Source organism: Halichoerus grypus, chromosome 2, assembly GCF_964656455.1.
Source record: "Halichoerus grypus chromosome 2, mHalGry1.hap1.1, whole genome shotgun sequence".
In the NCBI taxonomy this organism is placed as follows: domain Eukaryota; kingdom Metazoa; phylum Chordata; class Mammalia; order Carnivora; family Phocidae; genus Halichoerus; species Halichoerus grypus.
In genome coordinates, this window is record NC_135713.1 from 155,106,340 (window position 1) to 155,130,123 (window position 23,784).

At 48.4% G+C, this 23,784-nt stretch overlaps 1 protein-coding gene across 4 annotated transcripts in view; it reads left to right on the forward strand.

The window, feature by feature from the left end:
• The window catches only part of SHISA6 (shisa family member 6), a 270,807-nt gene that overhangs the window by 113,222 nt on the left and 133,801 nt on the right, over window positions 1-23,784 (forward strand). For 2 of the 4 annotated variants that reach the window (XM_036105274.2, XM_078066436.1), the window contains exon 3: window positions 13,839-13,934. The exons of the other annotated variants lie outside the window; for them this stretch is intronic. In XM_036105274.2, the coding sequence (XP_035961167.2) occupies window positions 13,839-13,934 (96 nt within the window). The remainder of the gene's footprint in view (window positions 1-13,838; window positions 13,935-23,784) is intronic. 4 annotated transcript variants of the gene reach the window in all.

The window sequence follows — 23,784 nt, forward strand, 5'->3', positions numbered from 1 at the left end:
ATTAAATAGAGGCAGTTAGGGCAGTAGAATACTAAGAATAGTTGCCTCCTCTTGGTGTTAGTATAATTGGGGTACGAATGAGAATCCATTTAGTGCAAGGGTTAAACACATGGGTGTTTAAAATGGAGGTCTAATGGAAATCCTAAAATATGGCATGTGTACCGATCTTCAAGATAGAAGTCAATGATTTTTTAAAAAAGATTTGATTCATTTATTTGAGAGACAAAGAAAGCGAGAGAGATCACAGAGGGAGAGGGAGAAGCAGACCCACCACTAAGCTGGGAGCCTGATGCGGAACTCAATCCCAGGACCCTGGGATCATGACCTGAGCTGAAGGCAGACGCTTAACTGACTGAGCCACCCAGGCGCCCCAAGTCAATGATTTCTCATGTGATTATCTGCCATCTCTCTACCCGCCCATCTCTCCCTGCCTCCTTGTCCACATAAAAACAACATTTCCATCACCCCATAAAATTCCCTGTGCCCCTTCCCAGTCTATATTTAACCTCCAGAGGTAACCACTATTCTGACTGCTGTCATCATGAAATGGCTTTGTCTCCTCCTTGGGAGTCTTCGTCAAAAGAATTTGGTCTTGGTCTTCATATACGTGGACTCCTCCTGCATGTACTCTCTTATGTCTGCCTATCTGTGAGAGTCATCAGTGTTGTTACACTTGTCACTGGCTCCTGCCTTGTGTAGTAATGGTTTTGCGAATATTCCACAGTGTATTATTCAAGCTCCATTGTTGGGCATTCTGAATATTTGATTTTTTTTATCACTCTTTTTAAGTAAAGCTGCAGTAGACATTCTTGCCTGTCTCTGATGGTGGACATATATTCTCCTCCTCTTGGGTAAATACCTACGTATGCACCTGTTGGGGTGCAGGGCAGGAATATTTTACCTTCAGAGGAAACTACCACAAAGTTCTTCAAGGTGCTTTATCATTTTCCATCCCCAGCAGCAGTATGTGTGAATTTTAGTTGCCCCACGTCCTCAGCAACATTTGGTGTGGCCAGTCTTTTGAACTTAAGCCACTCTGGTGGGCGTGTTATTGTGGTCAAAAACATCCATTTTTTTTAAAGAACATAGAAAACCTGTATTTTGAGCCCTAGGTCATCCCCCAATGAGATAGGCGAATAGGAGAAAGATCCCTCAACGCTCTGAGATTCCGTTTCTTCCCCTACAAAATGGTGAGAAATGGGCAGTGATCGGCATGGGAGGCTTGGGGTCAAGCAAGAGTGTTGTGTATAGCGTTCGGAGGGTCTGGAGGAGTTGAAGTGTGAGTGAGCCTGTTGAGGGAGAGAAAGCGGTGGTTGAGAAGGAGGAGGTTGATTTCAGGAGCTAAGTCCTGAAGGAGATGGAGGGATACAGATGCTCACACATCATTTCACCCACTGTACTAGCAAGGAAGACAGAGAGAGGGGATGGCTATGATCTCCTGGCAACGAGACAGTTCCTCTCTTACCGCTCCGATTTCTCCCTGGAGTATGAGGTAAGGGCAAGTGGGAGGGTATGGAGAGCAGGTGTGGGAGGTTCCAGGAACCAGGAGAAACCCATGAAGGACGTCCAGGAAGTGGAAGGGTGAACATTGCGGAGAAGGAGAGCAGAATTGCCAAAGCGTTGAGTGCCATCTGAGGATTGGGGTCATTCATTCTAAGAGATACTAGTAATGATAATAGCAAACAGAACACTTACCATATTCCAGGGACTATTCTAGACTCTTTATGTAATACTCTAAGTCTTAATTAACTCGATTATCACAAAACCCTCTTTTAGTACTGTTATTTAGTCTCATTTTACAGATGGGGAAATGAGGGTTCAGAAAGGTCAAGTCATTTGCCTGAAGTCCCCCAGGGACAAAATGGCGGCTGGTCAGCTCTCTTCACTGGTGGCTTTGCTGGGTGAACACCGTGCATGAGGATGGAGGCCGGGGCGGTTATAAAGATGGACCACAACACCTGAACGGGCTAAGGAGGGAAGAAGGCCCAGGATGGTGATGGATGGCCTATCCGTTGGAGTCTGGCAGGGAACAGATGGCCCTCTTCAAAGGGGTAATTTGAGAACAGTTTAGCAAAAGCGTCATTAAAAGGAAGGAGGTAGGGTTTAAGGAACCCATAAGGAGGGGAGGAACTTCTGCAGCCCGTCCACGGAGGGACCCCAGTATCCTCTCACCCTCCTCCTGCTCTTCTCTCCTGCGGCTGCTTCCCCCCGCCGGGCCAACACTACCTGGAGGTCCCTTAATGCAATTCACAGAGGTCAGAGGGAGGCCCTGCCACCTCCAGCCTTGGGGACCCACACAGGAGGAGGAGGGCCTGTGGGGAAGGTACTTAGCCAGGCAGTCCTGAGGAGGGTCCTACTCTGCCTCACCACCTCGATGAAGACCAATGGAGAAGACCAAGTTCTGAGAGCAGAGGGCGGGGTAGGGGCCCTGGACCTGCTCCAGCTCCCGTCCCCCTCCAAAATCTGGCAAGAGAGGAGACTGGAGACTGATCAGAGTATAGCAAGCTCCCAGTGAAGCACCCCCCTTCCCCACCGTGCCCATAACAATCATGGCTCCCCTGGGTCTTTCCCTGGGATCCAGAGCAGGCAGTCTTGCTTTGCCCACAGAAGGAAACATCTGGGCAGAGTCGCACATGTCATTAATGCCAAAACTCTGAGGCTACTCTACGCCCTGCGCCTGAAGTTCACTATTTTGTTTCTCATCTCCTATTTTGCTGAGCTGCAGTATTCAACATGGCAGATCAGTGTGAAAAAGCCCCGGATTTAAATATGAACCTTCTCTCATTGATAACTTCTCAGAGATATGTCATAGTTCACAAATTAAATTACCTTCCCATTAGGAGTGAAAGCCCAACAAAAGATGACAGCCCTTAAAATTCTTCCTTCTCCCATTTTTTTTAAATTCAGCTGTCTTAGAAGGGTCTCTCTTGGGTTTTGGGGGAGAGGTAGGGCCCTTGGAACAGCAGCTAGAAGCATGGCTTTCCTAGAAGTATGATAGAATGAAAGGAACCCCCAGTCTGTGCAGTGACAGAGAATTTAGTAAATTCTAAATTCTAAATTCTAAAACCTAAATTCTAAATTCACAGGCCAGCGACTCTGTGATTTTGTATAATCAGCCTCTCTGAGGCTGTTTGTTCATCTGCAAAATGGAGATAATATTTTCCTCAAATATTTCCCTGTAGATAATAAAAGGCGTTCATTGCCAGTTCTCTGCGTAAAGGCACACGGTAAACTTACCTAAGATGGTAGAGGTTTTCAGCATTATTTCTCGTTCATCCCCCCAGTTTGGATGTATTCATAGGAGGCTCAGTGGTTTTGGTTTTGTTTGTTTGTTTTGTTTTGTTTGCAGAGGAGGAGAGGGCAAGAAACAGAGAGGAAAGGAGGTCTCAGGCGCCCCCCCCACCTCGGGCTACCCCACTCTTTGCAAGGTGATAACAAGAGGGGATTTCCTTAATTGACCCTTGCCCTAATGTCCTCAGACTCGGGGGCCAAGGAAAGTCTTCCCTCGCTGTGGTGAGCACCTCCATCCTTGCTTCCACTCAGATTCTCTTCAGGACTCTTGGCCAGGGTCCTGCTCTCAGGAATGAGCCAGAACTGAAATGGGGATCGCAGTCAGTGACGGGGATTTGGTTAGACTCTGGGCATCTTTCCAGGGGGATTACAGCCAGCGCATCCGAGGAGAAAATAAATGGCGCGCTGGGGTCCCCTGAAATAGAAACCAACCTCTGCACCATTTCCTGGGGCACGGGGGAGGCTGTGGGCTGCCTGGTGCATTAGGGAAGGCTCTGATGTGGGAAGATGCAGAGTGTGGTCACAGCCAGCAGCCGGTGACCTTGGGCTGTCTGGGTTCCCTCCCCAGCTCCAGTTTCCTCGTCTGCAAATATCGAGGCTAGAGAAGGTGCCCTTGAGAAGTCCTTCAGTTGGAACATTCCCTGATTCTATCTCAATGGCCAGGGGGAGGGGGAGGAGGAGGGTTTAGCCCTCCCCAAATCTCTGAAGATTAATGTCACCATCAAGTAATCCTCTCTCTGGTCCCCTTGGTAAATAATTAGGATGCACCAGAGGTGTGGTTTTCAGACTTTTATTTTTGAGCCATGTAATGCTTTCTGAAACAAGAAATCTTACCCCAAAGCCTGTGTGAGATACAGGAGACCACAGCAAGAGCTCCCCTCTTGCAGTGGATAAAGTTGACCTCGAGTTTGCCCTTGGGCACAGCTGGAGACCTTTACAGAGGACATCTTTATATTTTTGTTTGTTTCTTCGTTTTGCTTTCAAACACAAAGTACCAGTTTTCTTAAATCCAAACCAACAAAACTGATGGTTCAGGGACATTAATTTGAATTGAAAAGGGTTAGTTTAGGAATGACTTTCTGGAGGATTGCCCCCCCCCCAGTGGGGTGGTTATCAAGATGTATTCTGGGTTATGCTCCCCACCCTACCCTGCTTGTGATCCTGATCTGTCTGACCAGAGCCTCTGCTTTCCTCGAGCAGAATGATAGGATGAAGAGCGCCATCTTGAAAGTAAAGAGTTGAGGGTTCGGTATCCAAAACCATCAACCTGTGTGGCCTTGAGAATGCCTCTACTCACCCTCTCTGGGTTTGTATTTCCTTCTTTGTCACAGGAGAGTGTTGGCTCAGTGTGGGATTGCTGACCTTCACGGCTGGGGACACATGACCTCAACCATCCCCAGGTTTCCCAGCTACTGAGCCTGCAGAGGGGAGACTCCAGAGGGCAGATCTGTGGCATTGGCAGAGTATTTGTCAACAGCCCTGCTAACTCCACAGACTCTGGAGGAGACGGTCCCCATGCGCTTGTGTGAGCAAACACTAGAGTTGACACATAAAATAAAGCATCCCCAGTAGCTGCTCTCTCGAGAGTTTTAGACTAGTAAATAGTCATTGTCAGTGCAATCTGCAATTAGACCTGGCCTGCCTGTTTACCTTGGTGGAGTGAGCTCAGAGCAGCCTCGTTCACGTAGCAGAAAGTGACTACACGGAGGAACTCAGGCCCTCCCGGCTCCCAGCCCCCTCCCCTTTGTGGAGACATGGGTGTGAGCTCTTGGAAACCGGAAGGAGTTTTGGGGTTTCTCTGGGAAAGAGCCCTCAGGCAAGATAGCAAAGTCCAAGCTCTGTCCAGCTTCTTCTGCTCTTAGCTCTCTCTGGCCCGAGGTCAGCTTGGGGCAGACGCAGAGTAAGAGGACCCCACGGAGTTCCCTGCATGAGAAAGAGGAAAGACTGTAGTCTTGATGTGAATAGCAGCTCCCATTTGTTGAGGCTTACTGGTGTAGAGTATTAGGCAAAACGATCTATACCCGGGATCTCATCTAATCCTCGCCACCCTCCTGCCAGGTGGTTATTAGAATCCGTGTTTGATAAATGCCTTGTCATTTACACAAGGAGAAGTGGCCCCTCTCACTTCCTGGCCCTTGTACTGCTTTTGATAAAATGACATTTATTAGAGTTTTTTTTTCCCCCACATAAAGAAGTACAAAGACAAAAACAAAGAATGGCCCATGATCCCACTCCCTAATCCCAGATGAACTCTGTAAATAGTACAAAAATAAAAAATAACCCATAGATGTGTGTAGAAAGTTCAGACAGTAGAGAAAGTAATAAAACTCCAAGGTGAACACCTCACTTCCTTCCTCCCAGGACCTCTCCCCAAAGGAAAGGACCTTTTAGTAGTTTGTGGACATAATTATTTGCAGGAAAAAAATATTGTTCATAGCAACCATCCTACTCGCAACGGGTCTCTACGTATCCTCTCTGTATTGTTTTCATTCTAGTTTGTTCACTGAAACATTGCTCCACACCTTGCTTTTTTCTTTCTTTTTTTTTTTAATTTGGTCTTGGAGATCTTCCCACATCTGCACATACGGTCTGACCTCATCTTTGTAACGGCTGCATGATACTCCACGACATTCATGGATTCTGGTTTTCTTAGCTGCCCATTGCCAGAAACTACTGCAGTCAATGTCTGGCCTGATTCTTAGATTATGGGAAGACTGGAAGGCATGTATGTAGGGCAGATTCCTAGCAGGGAGATGCCAGGTGAAAAGCTCGTCCTTCAAATAAGCACCACTAATTTCTACTCTCTTCAGCCACAATGAGAGAGCCCATCCTCCTTGCGCTGGGTGTCATGGAAGGCTTAAGTTTTGCCAAATTGATTAGTTTTTTTTAAAGATTTACTTATTTGAGAGAGAGAGAGAGAGAGAGAGAGAGAGAGAGAGTGTGGGGAGGGGGAGGGGCAGTGGCAGAGGGAGAGAAAGAGAGAATCTCAAGCAGACTCCCTGAGCGGGGAGCCCGACATGGGGCTCGATCTCACCACCCTGAGATCATGACCTGAGCCGAAACCAAGAGTCAGGGACGCTTAACCGACTGAGCCACCCAAGCACCCCAAAATCGATTCATTTTTTAGAAAGGTCCTTTATATTTTGACCTGCATTTCCTTAATTGTGACTCAAGGTTAATCGTATTTTTTACATATCCAATGGTCTTCCAAAAAAACCTTCTTTTCTTTTTTTTCCCCCCCGGGGGATGTAATTACCTATTCATATATCCCCTGTGCACTTTTTTTAGGGTTTTATTATTATTGGTATGAATGAGCGTTGTGGAGGTAAACAAAGGGAAAGGTCCTTTCTCACGTGTATTGAAAATATTTTCCTAGGGTTTACCATGTGTTTTGATTTCTGTCTCTGTCACATTTTTCCACTGAGAAGTTCAGCTGGAGAGTGGCTGCATAGCAGGGCCCTAGAACCGTTTCGGCTTTTCAGAGACCAGCTCCCTGTCTGTTCTGAGTGCATGCTGTGCATTTCAAGCAGGCTCTAAAGATGGAGAGCTGCTCCTCTGACCACGGAAGCTACTTTTGGTTTTATTTCATCGCCATAATGTACTTTTATCACCCCGTTTGCGTACCAGATTTTCCAGGGCAAATCCAGTACCACTGAAGTTTCTTTCTGTCAATAAAGCCAATTGGTTAAATGTTACAAATGTGTAATCTGATTTACCGATCTTTTCTTTTTGAATTTTGGGATTTGGGTACTGCTTGAAGATTATAAATAAATACGTCTGTGATCTATAGGTTTACTTCTTGCTTGATGGATTTCATCATCGGCCACCTTGCCCCTCCCCCAAGAAGAACTCGAGGGTATTTTAGTCTCTGAGTTCTTAAAACTGGAGACTCTTTGTTTCCTTTATTGTTGAGGGACAATTTGGTGGTGAATAAAATATTTGGGTTACAGTTTCTTAACTAAAAACTATCTACCCATCCATCCATCCATCTCTCTGTATCTATCCATTCATCCATCCATCCATCCATCCATCCCATCTCTCCATCCATCCATCCACCCATCCATCCATCCATCCATCATCTGTGCATTCATCTATCATCTAATAAAGAATTATTTAACAATTAATGATGTCCCCAACTACCCAGCATAGGAAATAAAACACAGAAGCACCTCATCTATTCTTTTTTCCTCAATTACATTTCACTCCCTACCTCTAGAAGTATCTGTTCTGAAGTATTTATCATTTCCCCGAATCTCTTTGTACTTGTATTAACACTACATTTGCACATATCCTGAAACAATTTAGAGTGTTGTATTGCCTGTTTTATAACTCTCTCTAGATGATGGCATCCTGTTTTTCCTCACTTTGCTTAGTATACTCAGCATTATAACGGGCCGTCCTCCATGTTGCTACTTAGATCTCTGGTTCATTCCATTTGAACTGTAGTATAGGATTATATCATATGAGGATAGCACCATTTATCACTTGTTCTCTTGGTAGGAATATAGAGCCCCCTCCATTTGTCTTTATTACAGACAATACTCATATGAACATGCTCGTGCATATCTCCTTATGCATATGTGTGAAGATTTATCTACCTGAAGGGGGAATTGCTGTTTCTACCGTACATCCATCTTCAAATCTCCAAAGCGGTTTTACCATTTTACACTCCCAGCGGAAGCATGCAAGGGTTCTCATTCCTACTTACCCTTGTCCGAAGTGTCAGGCTTTTTCACTCTTCCCAGTCTGCTGGGTATGAAATGATATCTCATTATGGCTTTAATTTGAATTTCCCTGATTACTTGTGAGATTGAACACCACTTTATGTGAATCGGCCCTTTGGGTCTTCTCTGCTATGATTTGCCTGTTCATCTCTTTGGCCTGTGTTTTCTGTTGTGTTCTTTTATCTTCTCATTAATTTGAAGTTCTTTATGGGTCTTGGATGTGAATGTAAATATATGTTTTCTAGCCTTTGACTTGCAGCTTCGTGACTGATTTTGACGGTTTAAAAATGCTCTCATGGTTTAAAAATGCTCACTTGTTTCCTCTTTAGTCTGTGCTTTTTGCTCCTCGTCTTAAAATCTTTCCCTACTTTGAGATCATGAATGGACTGCCCACTATTCTTTTCTCGCAGGTTTAAGGTTTGGTTTTTCACACTTAGGTCTTTAGTCCCCTTTGAACTGATTTTCGTGTGTATCTTTTTTTTTCTTTTTTGTATTTCTGTATGTGTATTTTCCCCAGGTGTTCTACCTCCATTAAATGAAAAGTCTGATATTTTTCTCCACCTGTGGAACTTTTTTCCTCTTCTCCTTTCTTTTCATTATTTTCGATGAGTTTTGGAGGAATGGAATCAAAACATCTCTACTCAAAAATATTAGCAAGTTTCGCATTATTCTCAGTGCCTTATATAAGGTCTCAAAATTCTTTAAAAGGTTGCTTCGCTCCCCCCGCCCCCACTTTTTAAAGTGTTTTATGAAGATGGCATTTTCCTTTATTTTAAAATTTTATTTATTTATTTGTTTGTTTATTTATTTTATATTTTTAAAAGGCATTTCACCAGATATCTAGATTTTGGTCCCTTCTAAGGCATGTGTTGCTTGATCTTGCCTTTTGTCTTTGGATCTAAAGACTAAAGTCTTCCCATCTGCTCAGGGAAAAAAAAAAAAATCTATTAACTTTTAATCATTGCTTCTGAATTATCCCTTCTGTGTCTCTTCTGCAAATACTGTTGGAAATTGATGGAAATGCCTTGACTCGTCCTCTCTGTCTCTTCTCTCCCATCGTTGCTATCTCTTTGTCCTCTTCCCCCCTGAGTGCTCATTGCATCTCTCGTTGGGATTTACTGTGCTGATTTCCTTCAGGATGCACACTCTGTTGGCTGTGTTTGCAACCCAGGCAAACCATCCTGGTCAATCTCTTTCCCTCCCTTGGCTGTTGATCTAACTTCACAGAGGCAAACCGCTCTTACGTCTTACCTGAAACCACCATTCAGATATTACCTCCTTTCCTCCTGTTTCTTGCAGCAGATCTCTTTTACAGAGAAACTTGCCCTGTAGTCACTCAGAGTCGCTGCCTTGCCAGGGCCACCAGCCTCGCAGAGGCTCCAGGAACTCAGCCTCAGACCTCTCTTTAGCTTTCAGTGCCTCCTGCCGGTTGCGGCGGGGGGGGGGGGGCGCGTTGAACTTGAACCTCAGTGCTGGCCCTGTGACTTCAGGCTTCTGGATGCTGGTGTCGGTGAGAGAGCAGTGGCAGAATCAAGGGTAGAGAATCCACCCAGGTGCTTCTTTGCACAGTTGGGGTTCAGCAGGTGGCGGCAGGTGCCCTTTGCAGCCTCAAACCACCCTTGTTCCTGGCCGTGGCCATGCGTGTGTCTGTACCAGGACCTGGGCATGCTTATGCTACTCAGCAAGAGTGCTCACAGAGCTCTCGCTTACCTCTGCTGGGAGCTCTGCTGGACGTATGGCTCTTTCCCTGGAAATGCTCTTTCTCTTGGGCGGAGTACTGCTCGGCTTCCTGCCTCAATGGCAAGTGGAAGGGCATAGACTTAGGGTGGTGGCTGCCAGATGGAGAAGGGCATGGTTCTTTGTGTTATGTCTAAAGAATTCTGTGATACCCCTTCATATCACACATCTCTCCAACTGCCGGACTGCATGCATCACCGGGGCAGAGAGGGGACATTGACTCCCTCTGTTCACCCCACTCACCTGCTCAGGGCTTTGGTTTTACTGATCGTTCTTCTCATCATGCTGCCCTTGCTCATGCAAAACCCTTTCTCTGGAGGGTAGAGAGAATGTGGATCCTTCTGGACCTTGACCTCCTAGCATTGGCCCTGGATCCAGCTCAAGAGGGACCTGTTGGTCGTTCCAGCACAGTGGTTCATAAAGTGTGGTCCCTGAGCCTGTGGCCTTCAGCGGCATCACCTGGGAACTTGTCATACATGGAACTTACCTCTGACCTAGTACATCAAGAATCCCGGGGCTGGGGCTCAGCCATCCAGTGAGTGCTCAAGTGTGAGGACCTCAGCTCCAACAGAAGCTGAAGCTCTCACCCTGTCTTCTCCCACTCAATGTCACGGGCAGCTTTCCCAACACAAGTGTCCTAAGAGATGCCTTTGAAAATTGTCAGTTCTCCCTAGACAGGTGGGTGCTCATTGACAGATCCCTAGACTCGGTGTTCACGCTTCCTTTTCATGTCATGTAACTCAGTATTTTCCAAGCCGATTTGACCATAACATTCTTTATTCCCGCCACCTGCTCTTGGTCTTGACCCCTCAGCATATTTTACCTTTACTCAACTCAGAGCCTCAGTGTTGAAGCTTGACCCACCTGGGCTCCAGCTTCTATGAACTTACTCATCACCAGGCAGACCACTCCCCAAGGTAGCGTTTCCACTGGGTTCAAGCACCAGAGAAGAGTCACAACTGTGCTATTGTGACCATTCAGACCGTGAGGTGAGGTACAAAGATGGCGGGGCTTGGGGATTTACCGCTGACTAGCTCCGTGAACTTGGGGAATGTGACCTTTTCACAAGGCTCTTGTGGGGAGTACATGGAGCCAGGTGTTCATGATGGAAGGGACACGCAGTTTGGAGTGCGAGGAACTGGAAGCTACCATTGGCTCAGTCATCTTCCTCTGGCTTCCATTTTTCCATCGGTAAATGGGGGCATCATAATAGAATAGACAACATGCGTATGCAGTCGTGATTAAAATTTTAAGATAATAGTCCTTTTGAAAAATCTCTGTTAAACTGCATTATGCTACAAATTTGCTACTATGATGTAAAAAAAAACCAAAAAAACCAAAACCAACCCTTAGGCTGTATGTTCAGAGGCTCTGTCTCTCTGCCTGGCGCATAGTAGGTGATCAGAAAACTGGCATTGCTTGTTAGACAAAGCAGAGCCCCAAGACACTGGGGCAACGTTCAGTCCCGAGGGACCTTGTTCCAGCTGACAGATAAGAATGATTTGTAAGTAACACAGGCACTGTTTATGCTCCATCTTCCTCGGTATTGATTTGTTTATCAAAAATTTTATTTATAAAAGAGCACAGAAATAAACCAGCCCCAGTTCTGCAGGATGCATCGCAGGTTCTGAATTAATGAGGTCCAAATTTATGACAGTTCTGAATTGTGACTTCCTTCTCCTGCCCAGCCATTGCTGGGGGTGGGGTGGGGAGAAAATGACCATGTTACAGGATAGGGGTCCCTCTCTCCCTGCAGCACACCCCTCCACACGCCCCTTCCCCCCTGAACCCTTCATCCCTGATGAAGATGCATTGCTCCAGGTGCTAGAGACGGTTTCTGGAGCTCTGACATGGCTTGGGATCTGGGCAGACGTCTCTTAGCTCTAATAATTCTATTCTGTCGAATTCTGGGTCGTGGCCACAGTATTTCGTAGCCAGAGAGCTCCTCGTGGAAGGCTGTGCGCCCTGAAGAATGAGTATCTCTTCCAGAGTGGAGGGCATGACAGAAATGGTGGCAAAATTCTCTCAAGTTCCTTGTGCGCTAGGACAGTGGTTCTCAGAGTTTGGTCCCTAGACCCGACAGCAAGAGCTTCACTGGGTGACTTGATAGAAATGCAAAATCTTGAGCCCTGGTCCCAGATCTCCTGAATCAGAAACTCCGAGAGTGGGTCCAGCAGTCCGTTTTAACACGCCCTCCTGGTTTTTCTGATGCACACTCAGGTTTGAGGACTCTTGATATGGGAGAAGGAGGAAGGAACCGGGAGGGAAGGAAGAGAGGACTCTGGAACCCAAAACTAACTAGATCGTGGGTGGTGCCAAGCACCCCCGAGGGTCCAACAAGTGTTCTTTGAACCCACCTGAATAAACTGAACCTAGGTTATCTCTCCATTTACCCTAGGGCAATGGTTCTCTTTCCTGGTGGCACATTAGAATCAGCTAGAGACCTTCTTAAAAATGTCATTGCCTAAGCCCAGACCCCGATCAACGGAATCAGAATCCCCGGAGTTATGTCTGGACATTTGCATTTTTAGAAGCTTCTAGATGGTTCCAGTATGCACCTGTGTTTGAGATCTACCAAGGCGGAGGGCGCCCTGTTAAGAAAAGATGTGATTTGGGTTGTCTTTACATTTACCATACTTTTTTTTTCATTAGCAATTTATTTTACTTATTTATATTATAAAAAAGACATACTTACTAAAGGAAAAAAAAAGCTTGGAAAATATGGAAGCACTGAAAGGAGAGAAGTAAGACGCAAGTTCTAATTATCTGAAGGCAGTTGGCAGTGTTTTTACTGGCAGTTGGATGTGTTTTCTTTCAATCTTGTTTTTTTTTTTTTTAATGCTCTGGTTTGACTTCTTTACAGTATTGTGATCATATATAATATAGCATTTTCTGTCCACTTTTTTTTTTTTTTAGAGAGGAAAAGAGAGGGGGTGGAGGGGCAGAGGGGGAGAGAGAGAGAGAGAATCTCAAGCAGTTTCCACGCCCAGCGCAGAGCCTTATGCGGAGCTCGATCTCACAACCTTGAGAATCATGACCTGAGCTGAAACCAAGAGTCGGCTGCGCCACCCAGGTGCCCCATTTTCTGTCCACTTTTTAACCTAACCTTACATCCTGCATAATTCTGCACACTGTCTTACTTCTAAGTAGTTTTTAATGAGCTCTTGTAGCAACACAACAACAAGACGGCTTTTCTCCATGTTCCTAGGTCTATGCCTCAGGATGGCATTTACGGAGTCCTTTTTTCTTTACCCTACCTGTATTTCAAGAGCATTGTGAAATCCCATTTCGAACATCAGAAGCAGAGTGTTACTCACTTTCTCTTTGAGTTTCTTCTTCCAGGGTCCTCGCCCATACTCACCTTTCCCCAGACCAGTCCCACGCACGGGTAGATGGCTACATTAGGCTGACAAGGAATAAGATCTTATTGCGGAAAGTCGAGAGAGAAAAGCAGTAAATATTTTCCCAGTGTTTGACAACCACCATTCTGCCCGCCTTCGTCGGCTGACGCTGCATCTCTCCTAAGCCGCGAGGCTGTAGCCCCGTAGGATGTGGTGGGACTTACCAACAGGCACATAGAGAGAGCATCCCCGGCCAGACTTAGCCCAGCCTCCATGCTCTGGAAAGAAAGAAAACAAATGAGTAAGGCAAGCTGGAAGAAGCTGGGACAACAGGCAGGATGGTGGGGGCAAACACACCGATGTTCTGGTGCGCTCAGTCAGAAATGCCAAAATCAAGCCACATGTACCCCTTTCCCCTCTGCTTTCTGTGTATCGTTTCCAGAACTTTCGTCTTTGTTGTGCAACTACATATATATATATATGCACGTATATATACGCACACATACATGTATATATACCTGATATATATACTTTTTATATATGTGGTATATATATTTGTAATATATATCATATGTGTTTATAAAATAATACATATATTTTTTTTCTTGACGGATTCTCCCTCCTGCCTTAGCTGCCTGGTTTGCCACCGACTTCCTCACTCCGGCCGGGTGAGTGGCAGCTGCCTCGCTCGCCTTATTGTTGCTGCTATGAGTCTTCCAGATAACTCTGCCCCGTCTTCTTGCAGGACATTATGGGAAGGATGCTTACCGAAGTGGAGGACCCGATCTCCATAACTTCATCTCCTCTGGATTTGTCACGTTAGGAAGAGGACACACGAAGGGTACAGTGGAAACCATTTTTTACTAAAACACACAGGTTGCCTAGGGGAGCCCCGCTCTGAAACGCGAAGATGATGTGGAGGCCAGAGGCTTGTCCGGGACAGGGAGAAGCAAGGGGTGGTACCACGCAGCTGGTCCTGGTGACATACGTGGCTTTTGACAGGTCACAGGTGGGACGTTAGAGGGCCATAGACTTGCCAGAGACATCGCTCCCGCCCCCCGCCTTCCACCCCGGCGAGGAGCGGGACCCAGAGGCCAGGGACCCTGTGGGAAGGACCACAGGCAACCTGGTAGGAAACTGCCAGTGGGCGGGGCACCATTTGCAAAGTGTGTGTTCTCCTCTCGGCTCTTACCCCTTTTCCGTTTGAAAGCCACATTTTATAAACTGATGCCAACGTTCTATACCGTGGGTTTTGGAACCAGCGTGCATGTTCGAGAGTTTCAGTGTCCCTAAGTATGTCTGTATAAACTCTCTGCGGTGTGAACCCAGAGGTAGAGGTTACGCAGACCTTGAAGCCTCAAGACGAACGTTTACGTGGCATTTCTGCTGAGCTGCTTTTTGCCCTACTGACAGCTTGCAGAGCATCTGTGCAGGGGTGGGGGGGGATATGGAATCCTCCATTCTGTCTTTTGTTTAAACAGAGTCCTCCTAGTGTTGTGAGCATTCTGTCATATCAAGAGTAACTGGATCCCTGACTCCTGACTACCTTCCTAACACCTGTGTATTGTTATAGATCAACTGTGAATTCTGTTGTAGGGATGCTCTATCCCTGTCTGCCTCTGAAATATGTGTCTGTTTTAAGTGTGAGCGACCAAGGAACTTTGCAATTTTTTCTTACATTCCATGCAACTACTTTTTAAATTCCCTGTGTGATGTTTGTTCATCCTATAGAGAAAAATATATATATACATATATATATCTGTATCTGTGTATGTATTTTCTGTTGTGTCTCTTTGTGTCTAAATAAAGTTTATTGAGGACACAGGTGGCTACTCGAAGTTGCAGAATCAAATTGGGACCAGAAGGGGAGCTGGGCTGCACGGTGAACCAGCGAAAGACACAATCTTAGTCGTACCCGTCTCAGCTCAAAGCTAGGACGGCCAGCCCCCACCCCCACGTCATCTGCTCTGCAACAAATTACACAGATCTAAGATGTTGCATTTTAAAACAATACCGAACAAATGTATTATCTGGCATAGCTTTGGCGGGCCAGGAATTCGGGAGCAGCTGAGCTAAATGCTTCTGGGTTGGGGTCTCTCATGAGGTTCCAGTCAACATTGTAGCAGGGGCTCCATCATCTGAAGGCTTGACTGGGGCGGAGGACCGGCTTCCAAGATCGTTCACGCACATCGTGCTGGCTGTTGGCGGGAAGCCTTCGTTCCCCTCCCTACTCCCCACGACGTTCTCTCCATGGGCTACTTGCGTGTCCTCACAGCGTGGTGGCTGGGCTTCCCCAGAGGGGGTGATCCAAGGAAAAGAAAGAAAGAAGCTCGATGTCTCTTATGACCAAGCCTGTTGGTGACACACTGTCATTTGCTCAATATCTTATTGGTGACACAAGTCAGCTTTATTCCAGATGGGAAGGAATTACACAAGGGTGGTAATGTCAGGTGCCAGGGATCCCTGGGGGCCATCTTGGAGGTTGACTACCCCACTCCTACAATCCATGGGGCAGAGCCACAGATCTGAATTTCTCAAACAGAACATGGCAGCTCTTACCAAGCCTTCTCAACGGCAGTTGTTGGTTTCCCACCAACCACTTGTTTGGAACAAGTTCCCCCTACACCTTCTTGCAGCTGAAACACCAAATAGCTCAATCTAAAGAACTCCGTATGTATATTGTAAATGTTGCCGCTTTGGGTTCATACATTCATTCAACAAATATTTCACGAGGCCTGCTCGGTGCTGAGCAATATTCAGAAGTAAACAAAATAGAATCTGCTTGTGTGAAACACCTATTCCACTGGGGGAAGCAGACAAAATAAATTCTTGACGGCGCGGGCAAGGGGAAAACCCCAGGCAGGTGTGAGGCAGGGAATGCTGCGGCAGGGAGCCAGTCTTGGAGGGAAAGGCAGCTTGGATGAGACCGTGGTAATTGGGCAGAGACCCGCATCCCAGGCAGAGGCGACAGGAAGGCGGCCCTGAGGTAGAAGCTTTCTTGTGGCGCCGAGAAGTAGGAAGGGGGCTGGTGCGAATAAAGCAGGGTAGAAAGGACGAGAATAAGAGGACTTGGGACCCGAGCCAGAGGGGAGCCAGATCGTGCATTTATCGGGTGGTGGACACCAGGCTGCTCCCAAAGGAACTAGATAGACCTCCATCAGAGCAACATAGAGGTGATTCTCTATTCCTACCTGTCCTTTGGGTCACCGTCATTCCGGGAGGCTCTGTCCTGCCGTGGGTGTAGGGCTTTGCCGTGGCTGCTGCTGATTTCCCTGATATTAGCATGTCCGCGTCTCATGCAGCCCTCCTGTGTGTGCATGGCCCGACCGCCTCCACCAGTCATCACCCCCACCATATCCTCTTTATCATTCCCTTCCTCTCACAGCCTCTGAAACCTCCTCTCTCCTCCAGGAATGTACCTTGTGTGGCTTTTCCTATTGAGATAATAACTAAAGTTTCATGAGCCAGGAGACTGGGGCTGGGGGGGAGCTTTGGAAATGGGGATCTCCTTCTAATATCAGAATTCTTTCTCCCTGCACAGCCTGGATCTCTAGGAAGGGGCCCAGCTCCATCCTCCCTTCCGTCAGAGCAACCCAAGTTCAGCTCTGAGTGGTACCAAGTTCAGCAAAGCGGCCCCATCGAATTACGCCATGGGCAGGGAACCCCCCAGGGGTGTCGAACATGGGGCCATTGTTCATCACATGTGTTTTGTGCCCTTCCTTTTCTTCTTCTATTTATTTCTTTCTGCTTCACCTCTGCTGCCTGTCGGGTACCTCTTCCTTTATTCCCATTTTCTCTTCTTCCTACATTGGCGATAGGCCTTCTGGTGGCCACCATGTGGCCCCACCGTGACGCTCAGAACTGACGGGGTAGCAAACGCCTCCTTTAGAAGGTCATACCATTGCCCTTCCAGCCTGCATCACTGAATTTCACATGTATTTCTAGCAGACTCTGATTATCTGAGAATCGTGTGTTGTTGGTCCCTATTCTGAATGGCGCTGGGAACCTTCTTTGGATACTTGGATGCCGCCAGCCCTGTCTGCCATTTCAAAGGCCCCCTCAGGCATCATGGGGAGAGAAGTGCACCCACCCTGGCTTCAGTGGTGGCTCATCCAAATTCAGAGAGTTGGGGGTGAGGATGCTTTAGAATGAGATCCACAGGTACACAGGTAATTAAACCTTCTGAGACCAAGCCTAAACAAGGGGATGTTTTTTGGTTAATGGGATTGCAGAAGTGAGACATTGGAAGGTTCAAAGCCACCAAAGCTCCCTGATCTATCTCTGTCCTGTTAGGAGACCCCATATTTTAGCTTAGGAGGCCACATAACCATTAGTCAGCCTCCAGGAGTAAATGGAAGTCAAGGCCAAGGAAGATGCTGATCAGAGTGACGACGCGTTTGGAACAAGTTCCCCCTACACCATTTTCTCTGTTCATTGGACAGGATTACTCAGACCCCCCACATAGGACCCCAGAACAGTCTTGAGGGAACCAGAGCATCCCCCAGGCTGCCACAATGGAAACCCAATGATAAAGGCTCCTATTTGCTGAGCATTTACTATGTACCAGCATTTCCACACATGCCGTCTTATTTTCACCATTATGATGACCCCGTGGGAGAGCTCTTGTCATCCCCATTTGGTGGGGGAAAAACTCAAAGTAGAGCAGTTGAGTAATTTGCACAAGTGAATGTCAGGCAGTCAGTACCGTTTCATTCCAAATCCAGGCCTGTTTCCAAAGCTCATGCTCCCAACCACACACATCCTGCCGGGGATGGAGGGAGGAGGACAGGGCCGGGGCCTCAATGGGCAGTGGCTCCTCGGGACGCACGCATGGGAAGCACTCCAGAGCCAGTGGCTGTTCTTACTAGAGGCACACATTTTTGCAGGACAGGAAGTCACACGAAAAGAAGATGGACCGGGAGTAAGACACCACCCCCAGATGAGCAGGGGCTTTCCTTCCAGAAAGGAAGCTCAGTCTACCCAGATACATTTTCAGGGTCCATCTAAAGGAACACACTTACAGAGACCCTATTCGACTTCAGCATTTTGGTTAACGTTTCAGTCGGGCTGGCTGTTTTTGAGTCGGTCAAGAGAGCTGGGAAGATTCTTTCCAGAATCTTCCATATGTCAGTAACATTAATTCCAGGGAGCTCCACTCGTGTATCCCAGGCCAGGCCAGGGAGAGTCCTTACGGGCAGCGAGTGGTGGTGACAGCAAAGCTCACATGGTTACTGTGGCTGTCTTCTGCACTCGGGCATTTTGCATAGTGAATGTGATGAACTGGTCCTTGCTTGTCTCCCCGTTGCTATTTCTGTTTCCCGGGCCCTTTCCACCATGCCAGGAGCCAGATAGAGGGGGTGTGTATGTGTGAGGGAGAGAGCAAGCGAGTGAGTTTGGAACAGAGAGCAATCTCTGCAGCCTTTGCTAAAAGGCAGGAGCTCCAAAGCAAGGGTAGCAGACACTGCTACTCCCCTGGTCATTGACTCCTTCAGGGAAACGTGTATGATGAGCACCTGCTGTGCACCAGACACTGTTCTAGGCCCTGAGGATACAGCAGACACACTTACAGGCCGGTGAGAAGCAATAGAAAGAAGTAAAAATACGAAGCATGTCAGATAGGTTCAAAGCTATGGAACAAAACAGGACAGGGAAAGGGAGGGAGTTGCAATTCATAAAAGAACACCCACAAGGCTGCAGAGAAAAAGCGACCTTTGGGCACAGACCGAAGGGGGTAAAGGATCGAAACTGCCTGGATTTGGGGGAGGGGTCTTCCCGGCCAAGCTGGGAGGAAGGAGCAGAAGGAGCCAGATTGTGTGGGGTCAGACAAGGGCTGGGGCTTGAGCGCACAGGGCCAGTGGGCCATTTATTAAAGATCTGGTTGCCATTCTGGGCAAGATGGAAGACAAAATGGTCTTGGTCTGACGCATTAGGAGGCTGGAAATTTGCGGGAGGAACAGGGTTTAGGCAGAGCTTGGGGGTGATTAAGTTGTAGATGCTTATTAATCAAAGCATCCATGCGGAAATGTCAAGTTCAGGAGAGAAGTCCAGGCTGGGGATAGAAACATGGGAGTTTTTGGCGGGTGGGCCCTGGAGACCGCATGAAATCAGCTAGGGAGGGTGTCGCTCCCCAGGTGAGCAAGGCTCCAGGAGGGAGCCACCAGGCACCCAACATGGAGAGGTTGGGGCGATGGGGAGGGACCTGGAAGCAAGCCAACCGGGGCAGTGTGGGACCTTGGAAATCAAGTGGAAAACAAAACAGGTGTTTCCAAGAGGGACAGTGATCAACTGTTTAAGCCACAGAGAGGTCCAGTGAGTGGAATCCTGAGCAGTGACCACCAGGTATGAGCTGGTAACATGGAGGTCATCGGTGAGCATTGCCAGAGCAGTTGGGAGTGGGGGGCGGGAGGCACAGGTGTATCTGATGGAGGCAAGAGAGGATGGATGATGTCTGGGCTGTGCTTCTATGTGATTGGGGCAGACTGGGTGATGAGAAGAGCAAGCTTCATTACTCTAGCCTCTCTGTTTGGGGATGTGTTTGAAATGTTCCGTGATAAAAAGCTATAAAAGATCTTTAAAATAAGGGAATGGGAGAAGCGGACTAGACTATAGGTACAGACTACCCTCTAGAGTTTTAACATGAAGCGGAGTAGGAACGAAGGCAGGAGATAGAAGAGTGTGATGTAAAGAGAGTTTTGTTTTGCTCTGTTTTAAGAGGGGAGAAGTGCCAGTGTATTTGCTCGCTGGTAGGAATGGTCCAGTAGAGAAGGGGAAATTGATGACGTGGGGCGGGGGATGGGTGGTGTTTCAGAAGTTGTGTCCTTGGTAGGCGAGAGCAGATGGGATCCACCATGGAGATGCTGGATCTCCACCAGGAGCAAAATCCACCAGAGAAATCCTCCGCAGATGGAAGGCAGAGTATATGGCCCCAGGTGCATGCAGGTGGGCATATGCCATCGGTGCTCAGCGATTTGGAGAAGCAAGGTCATCAGCTTGAGTGAGGGGGAGGGTGGTCCACCAACCCAGTTTTCCCCAAATGTTCCAGTTTTAGCACAGAAAAACCTGTGTCCTGAGAAGCCTCTCAGTCCCAGGCAAACGGGGACACTTGGTCACCCTAATGAGGACATATGAGCAGGCCCAGTTCTTGTGGCTTCAGAGTATCTTCCACACCCATCTCTAGGGCCCAGAGACTCAGACTGAGGATGCTGCTGCCTGGAGCTGGCCTCTGCACAACCAACCCCCTGGTGCTCAGAGTCCTCAGGACTTCCCCTGAGATCAGCTGGGAGATTGAGACAAGGCCAGAATGTAGGAAGCTGCCGCCCTGTAGGACCATTCCAGACCCTGCAGAAAGATCCTGAGTGGATGGATCTCCTCATTCTGTCTGAATGGCGCTTCCTGGGGACCAGGCTAGCTCTGTGCCCAGCCAGACTCCCCATAGGGTCTTAGGCAGAAGCTAAGGCAGGAGGGTACACCCTACCTACAGAAGAGCTAGGGGCATCGGAGGAGGGTGCTGAGATCAGAGATGGAAGTGACCATCCTGATGCTAGTTCAGGAGTCTCAGCAATGAGGGGCAGGGGCAGCGGTGGCACCCCAGCTGCTCAGGCCCCCAAATCTAAGGACGAGAAGCAAGTGATCCAGAGGGATGGGTCTGGGCCAGTGGCACCTGTCCCTTGAGCAGGGGACGAAGCCAGGGATGGGTCCTAACATGCAGAAAGTCTACAGGTGTTAGCCAGTGACGAGTCTGGGTAAATGTTCTACCGGGAATAAGACGCCAGGGCAGGGGAATGCGAGGACCAGAGCTTTGGGGTCAGTGTGGTGGCTAAGATAGAGCGTAAGAGGTGGCAAAGCTTTGGGTCACGACAGGGTCCAAGGGATAACGTGGGAGTGGGTCTGAATAAAGCGGAGGGGCCAGTCAAAATGGAGGTGAGGGTCCTGCTTCCTCAGGCCCCACACGACTGTAGACAGCCCACCCTGGGTGCTGTCACAGCTGCCTGTGGTACCCAGGGTTCGAAAGGAGGTCTTCAATTCTAGAGAAGAAAGAAGGGGTGGGCAGGGCACCGCCCCCACACCTGGGTTTGATCAGGAGCCTTCAGACCATCCTGTGGATTGTGGCAAGGGGACCCCTTAACCATTATGGTGAAATAAATCCATCTTCATTATTTTCCCACTCTGGGAGCCAGGGGAGTGAGTGGGCTTTCCCTAAGCCAAGGTGTTCCAAGGCTGGACTCCAGATAAAGCACAGAACTCCGAAGGCATCTGGTCTCCATGGCGACGGAGAGCCAGGAAGTACAGCAAGAGAGAGGGAAGGCTGGGTCTGGCTTGCCTTAGATTGGCCTCTGAGAAGGCCACGTGGGGCCACGTGGGAACATTCTTTCCTGGACTTCTCCATAGGCCAAGGTGGGCGGGAAAAAGTGGGAGCAGAGCAGGGAGGAGCTCTTGGGTTCTGAGCTGAGGGCACCACAGATCCCAGCCATCTGCAGATCATTCTGCTCTGCATCGTGGGGCAGCTCCCTTTGTTTACTCTCTTCCCACTCTTCCCATTCCTCTTCACTCTTGATTAATGGCTAATACCAAGAACCAGGCTTTGACTCCGTGTGCTCAGTCTTATTCGGTGGTATTTCACGTGCTGCAGGCAGCCACACACAGGCTGAACCCAAGCCTCCCACTTAAGAAAATACGTGGCATCTGTGTGATTCCCTATTTTGATAGAATGGCGTCAACCTCGCCCAGTGGTTAATTGGCTCAAGTTGACTGCGTCAAAAGCAAAGATGGGTCTGCATGACCGGTGAATTCCATGCTCACCTGGTGAATCCATTGTTCAGCATCACTGCTGTTCAAACAAGAAGAAACAAGGCAGAACGAAACCCAGTACCATACCTCAGGGAGTTTGGCCATCTTCATTAAAGGCAACTGTTCCACAAAACCCCCTTTCCTATGTGGGTCCTGCTAACAGGAACACCAGTGACCCCTCCCCATCCTCAGGAAGCAGAAAGGGCACTATGACCCTCCTCAGTCTTACTGAGGACTCTGTCTTCAGCTAGATTCCTTTGGGTAGCAGTTAAACCTTGCAGATGGAGCTTGAGGAGCATGGTGCTCACCAGAGCCAACTTCTTGAGCCATCCAAGGGTCCACTTCTAAGGTAGAACCACCCTCTTTGCCATTGGGAGACCCACTTGGAGGCACTAAGGATGTCCATCCACAAGTTGACCGTCCTCTTAGGTTCTCCTTGTTCTAAGGGCAGTGGTTGGGTTGAAACAGCACACACTGACAGGTGATGGGGCATCTAAGCCATCATCCAGCTCATGCTACCTCCGTAAATCATGGTGTTGAGAAAAAAAGTCCCCATTAATGCTTGCCTGTGGGCCTGCTACCATTGGCCCACATGGGCAGTGGGGCCAGTCTGCTGGGACAGTCCGCTGGGTTGGTGTGAAGAGGGGAGAGGTGACACAGGGCCAAGGGGGGTTCAGGATGCACTGGGAAATTGCCTTGGGAAATTCCATCTCACCTGTAGGGTCCTTGGGTGTTCTGCTCAGAAGAGGAGGGATCTAGATAGAGATGGATGTGCCGTAGCCTTCAGCAGCGAGACAAGACAGAGATGTCTTGTTGGTACATTGAAATTACTGAAGCATCTCTCCTTAGCAAATGCTAGCCCAGACTCCTTTTCTGCTCAGGCAGGAGGAGAGGCCCAAAGGAAGCCCAGAGCACCCCGAATTTCAGTGGGCCCTTGAAGTCCCCATTGGGAGAGGATAGAGGATCAAGTTCTTGGGTTTTCCCAGAGACCAGCGTGCTCAGCCAGAGGTCTAGCAGCTCTGGGCCACATTCTGCTTGCTTTCTACTTGCTTGCTAGCGCCAGATTGAACTTTTCTCTTGCCATGACCCATGGCCTCCGTTGGCCCCAGGGACAAGTCTGTGGCCAGTGCATCCTTTTCCTGGCACTGGTCCTGACACTGCCTGGTCATCCAACTTGGGCATCTCTCCTTCTCAGGAGCCAGCGCTTGGCATCGGCTTTCCCTCAATCTCTGCTGCTCACTGCCAAGAGTCTCAGGAACCCTGACAGTGAAGCTACAGGGCTGTCAGGTCCGGGAAGGTGCTGGGAGTGCCATCATCCCTACGCCAGTGGGAGTCTGTGGCCAGGATTCCACTGTGGCCCCAAAGTGGGACAGAATACTGATGATCTCAGTTCTCGGGGGCACCGCCGGTCTCTGGAACATAACCATAGAATTCTGTGACTCAGCTTCTGTGCGGATTATGGATGTGGCAGAATAATGACACGGCAGCCCTTCCTGCCTGGAGTCAGGGGCTCTGTCTCAGTCTTACTGACCTCCAGGTGGTGATGCAAACTTCCCTCCTTAAATACTGGTGGAAGGAGGAGTGTGGTGAGAAGAAGAGGGTCACTGGTGTCAGACAGGCTCGTTCACTCCCAGCTCCCCCACCTGCCAGCCGTGTGACCTTGACCTCTGTGACATTCATCTGTAAGATAAGGTAATAGTGCCACCTGCCTCACAGGGCTACGTGCAGATCCTATGAGATGACAGGCGCCAGAGCACTAAGCGTTCAAGCAATGGGAGCTCTTCATATTATCAGTGGCTTAAAATGCTGAAGAACCTTACTCCTCAGGGGATAATGCTAGGGCTAGAGCATTGGCATCTCCTAGGAGCTAGCTAGAAATACAGACTCCTGGGCTGCACCCCGAA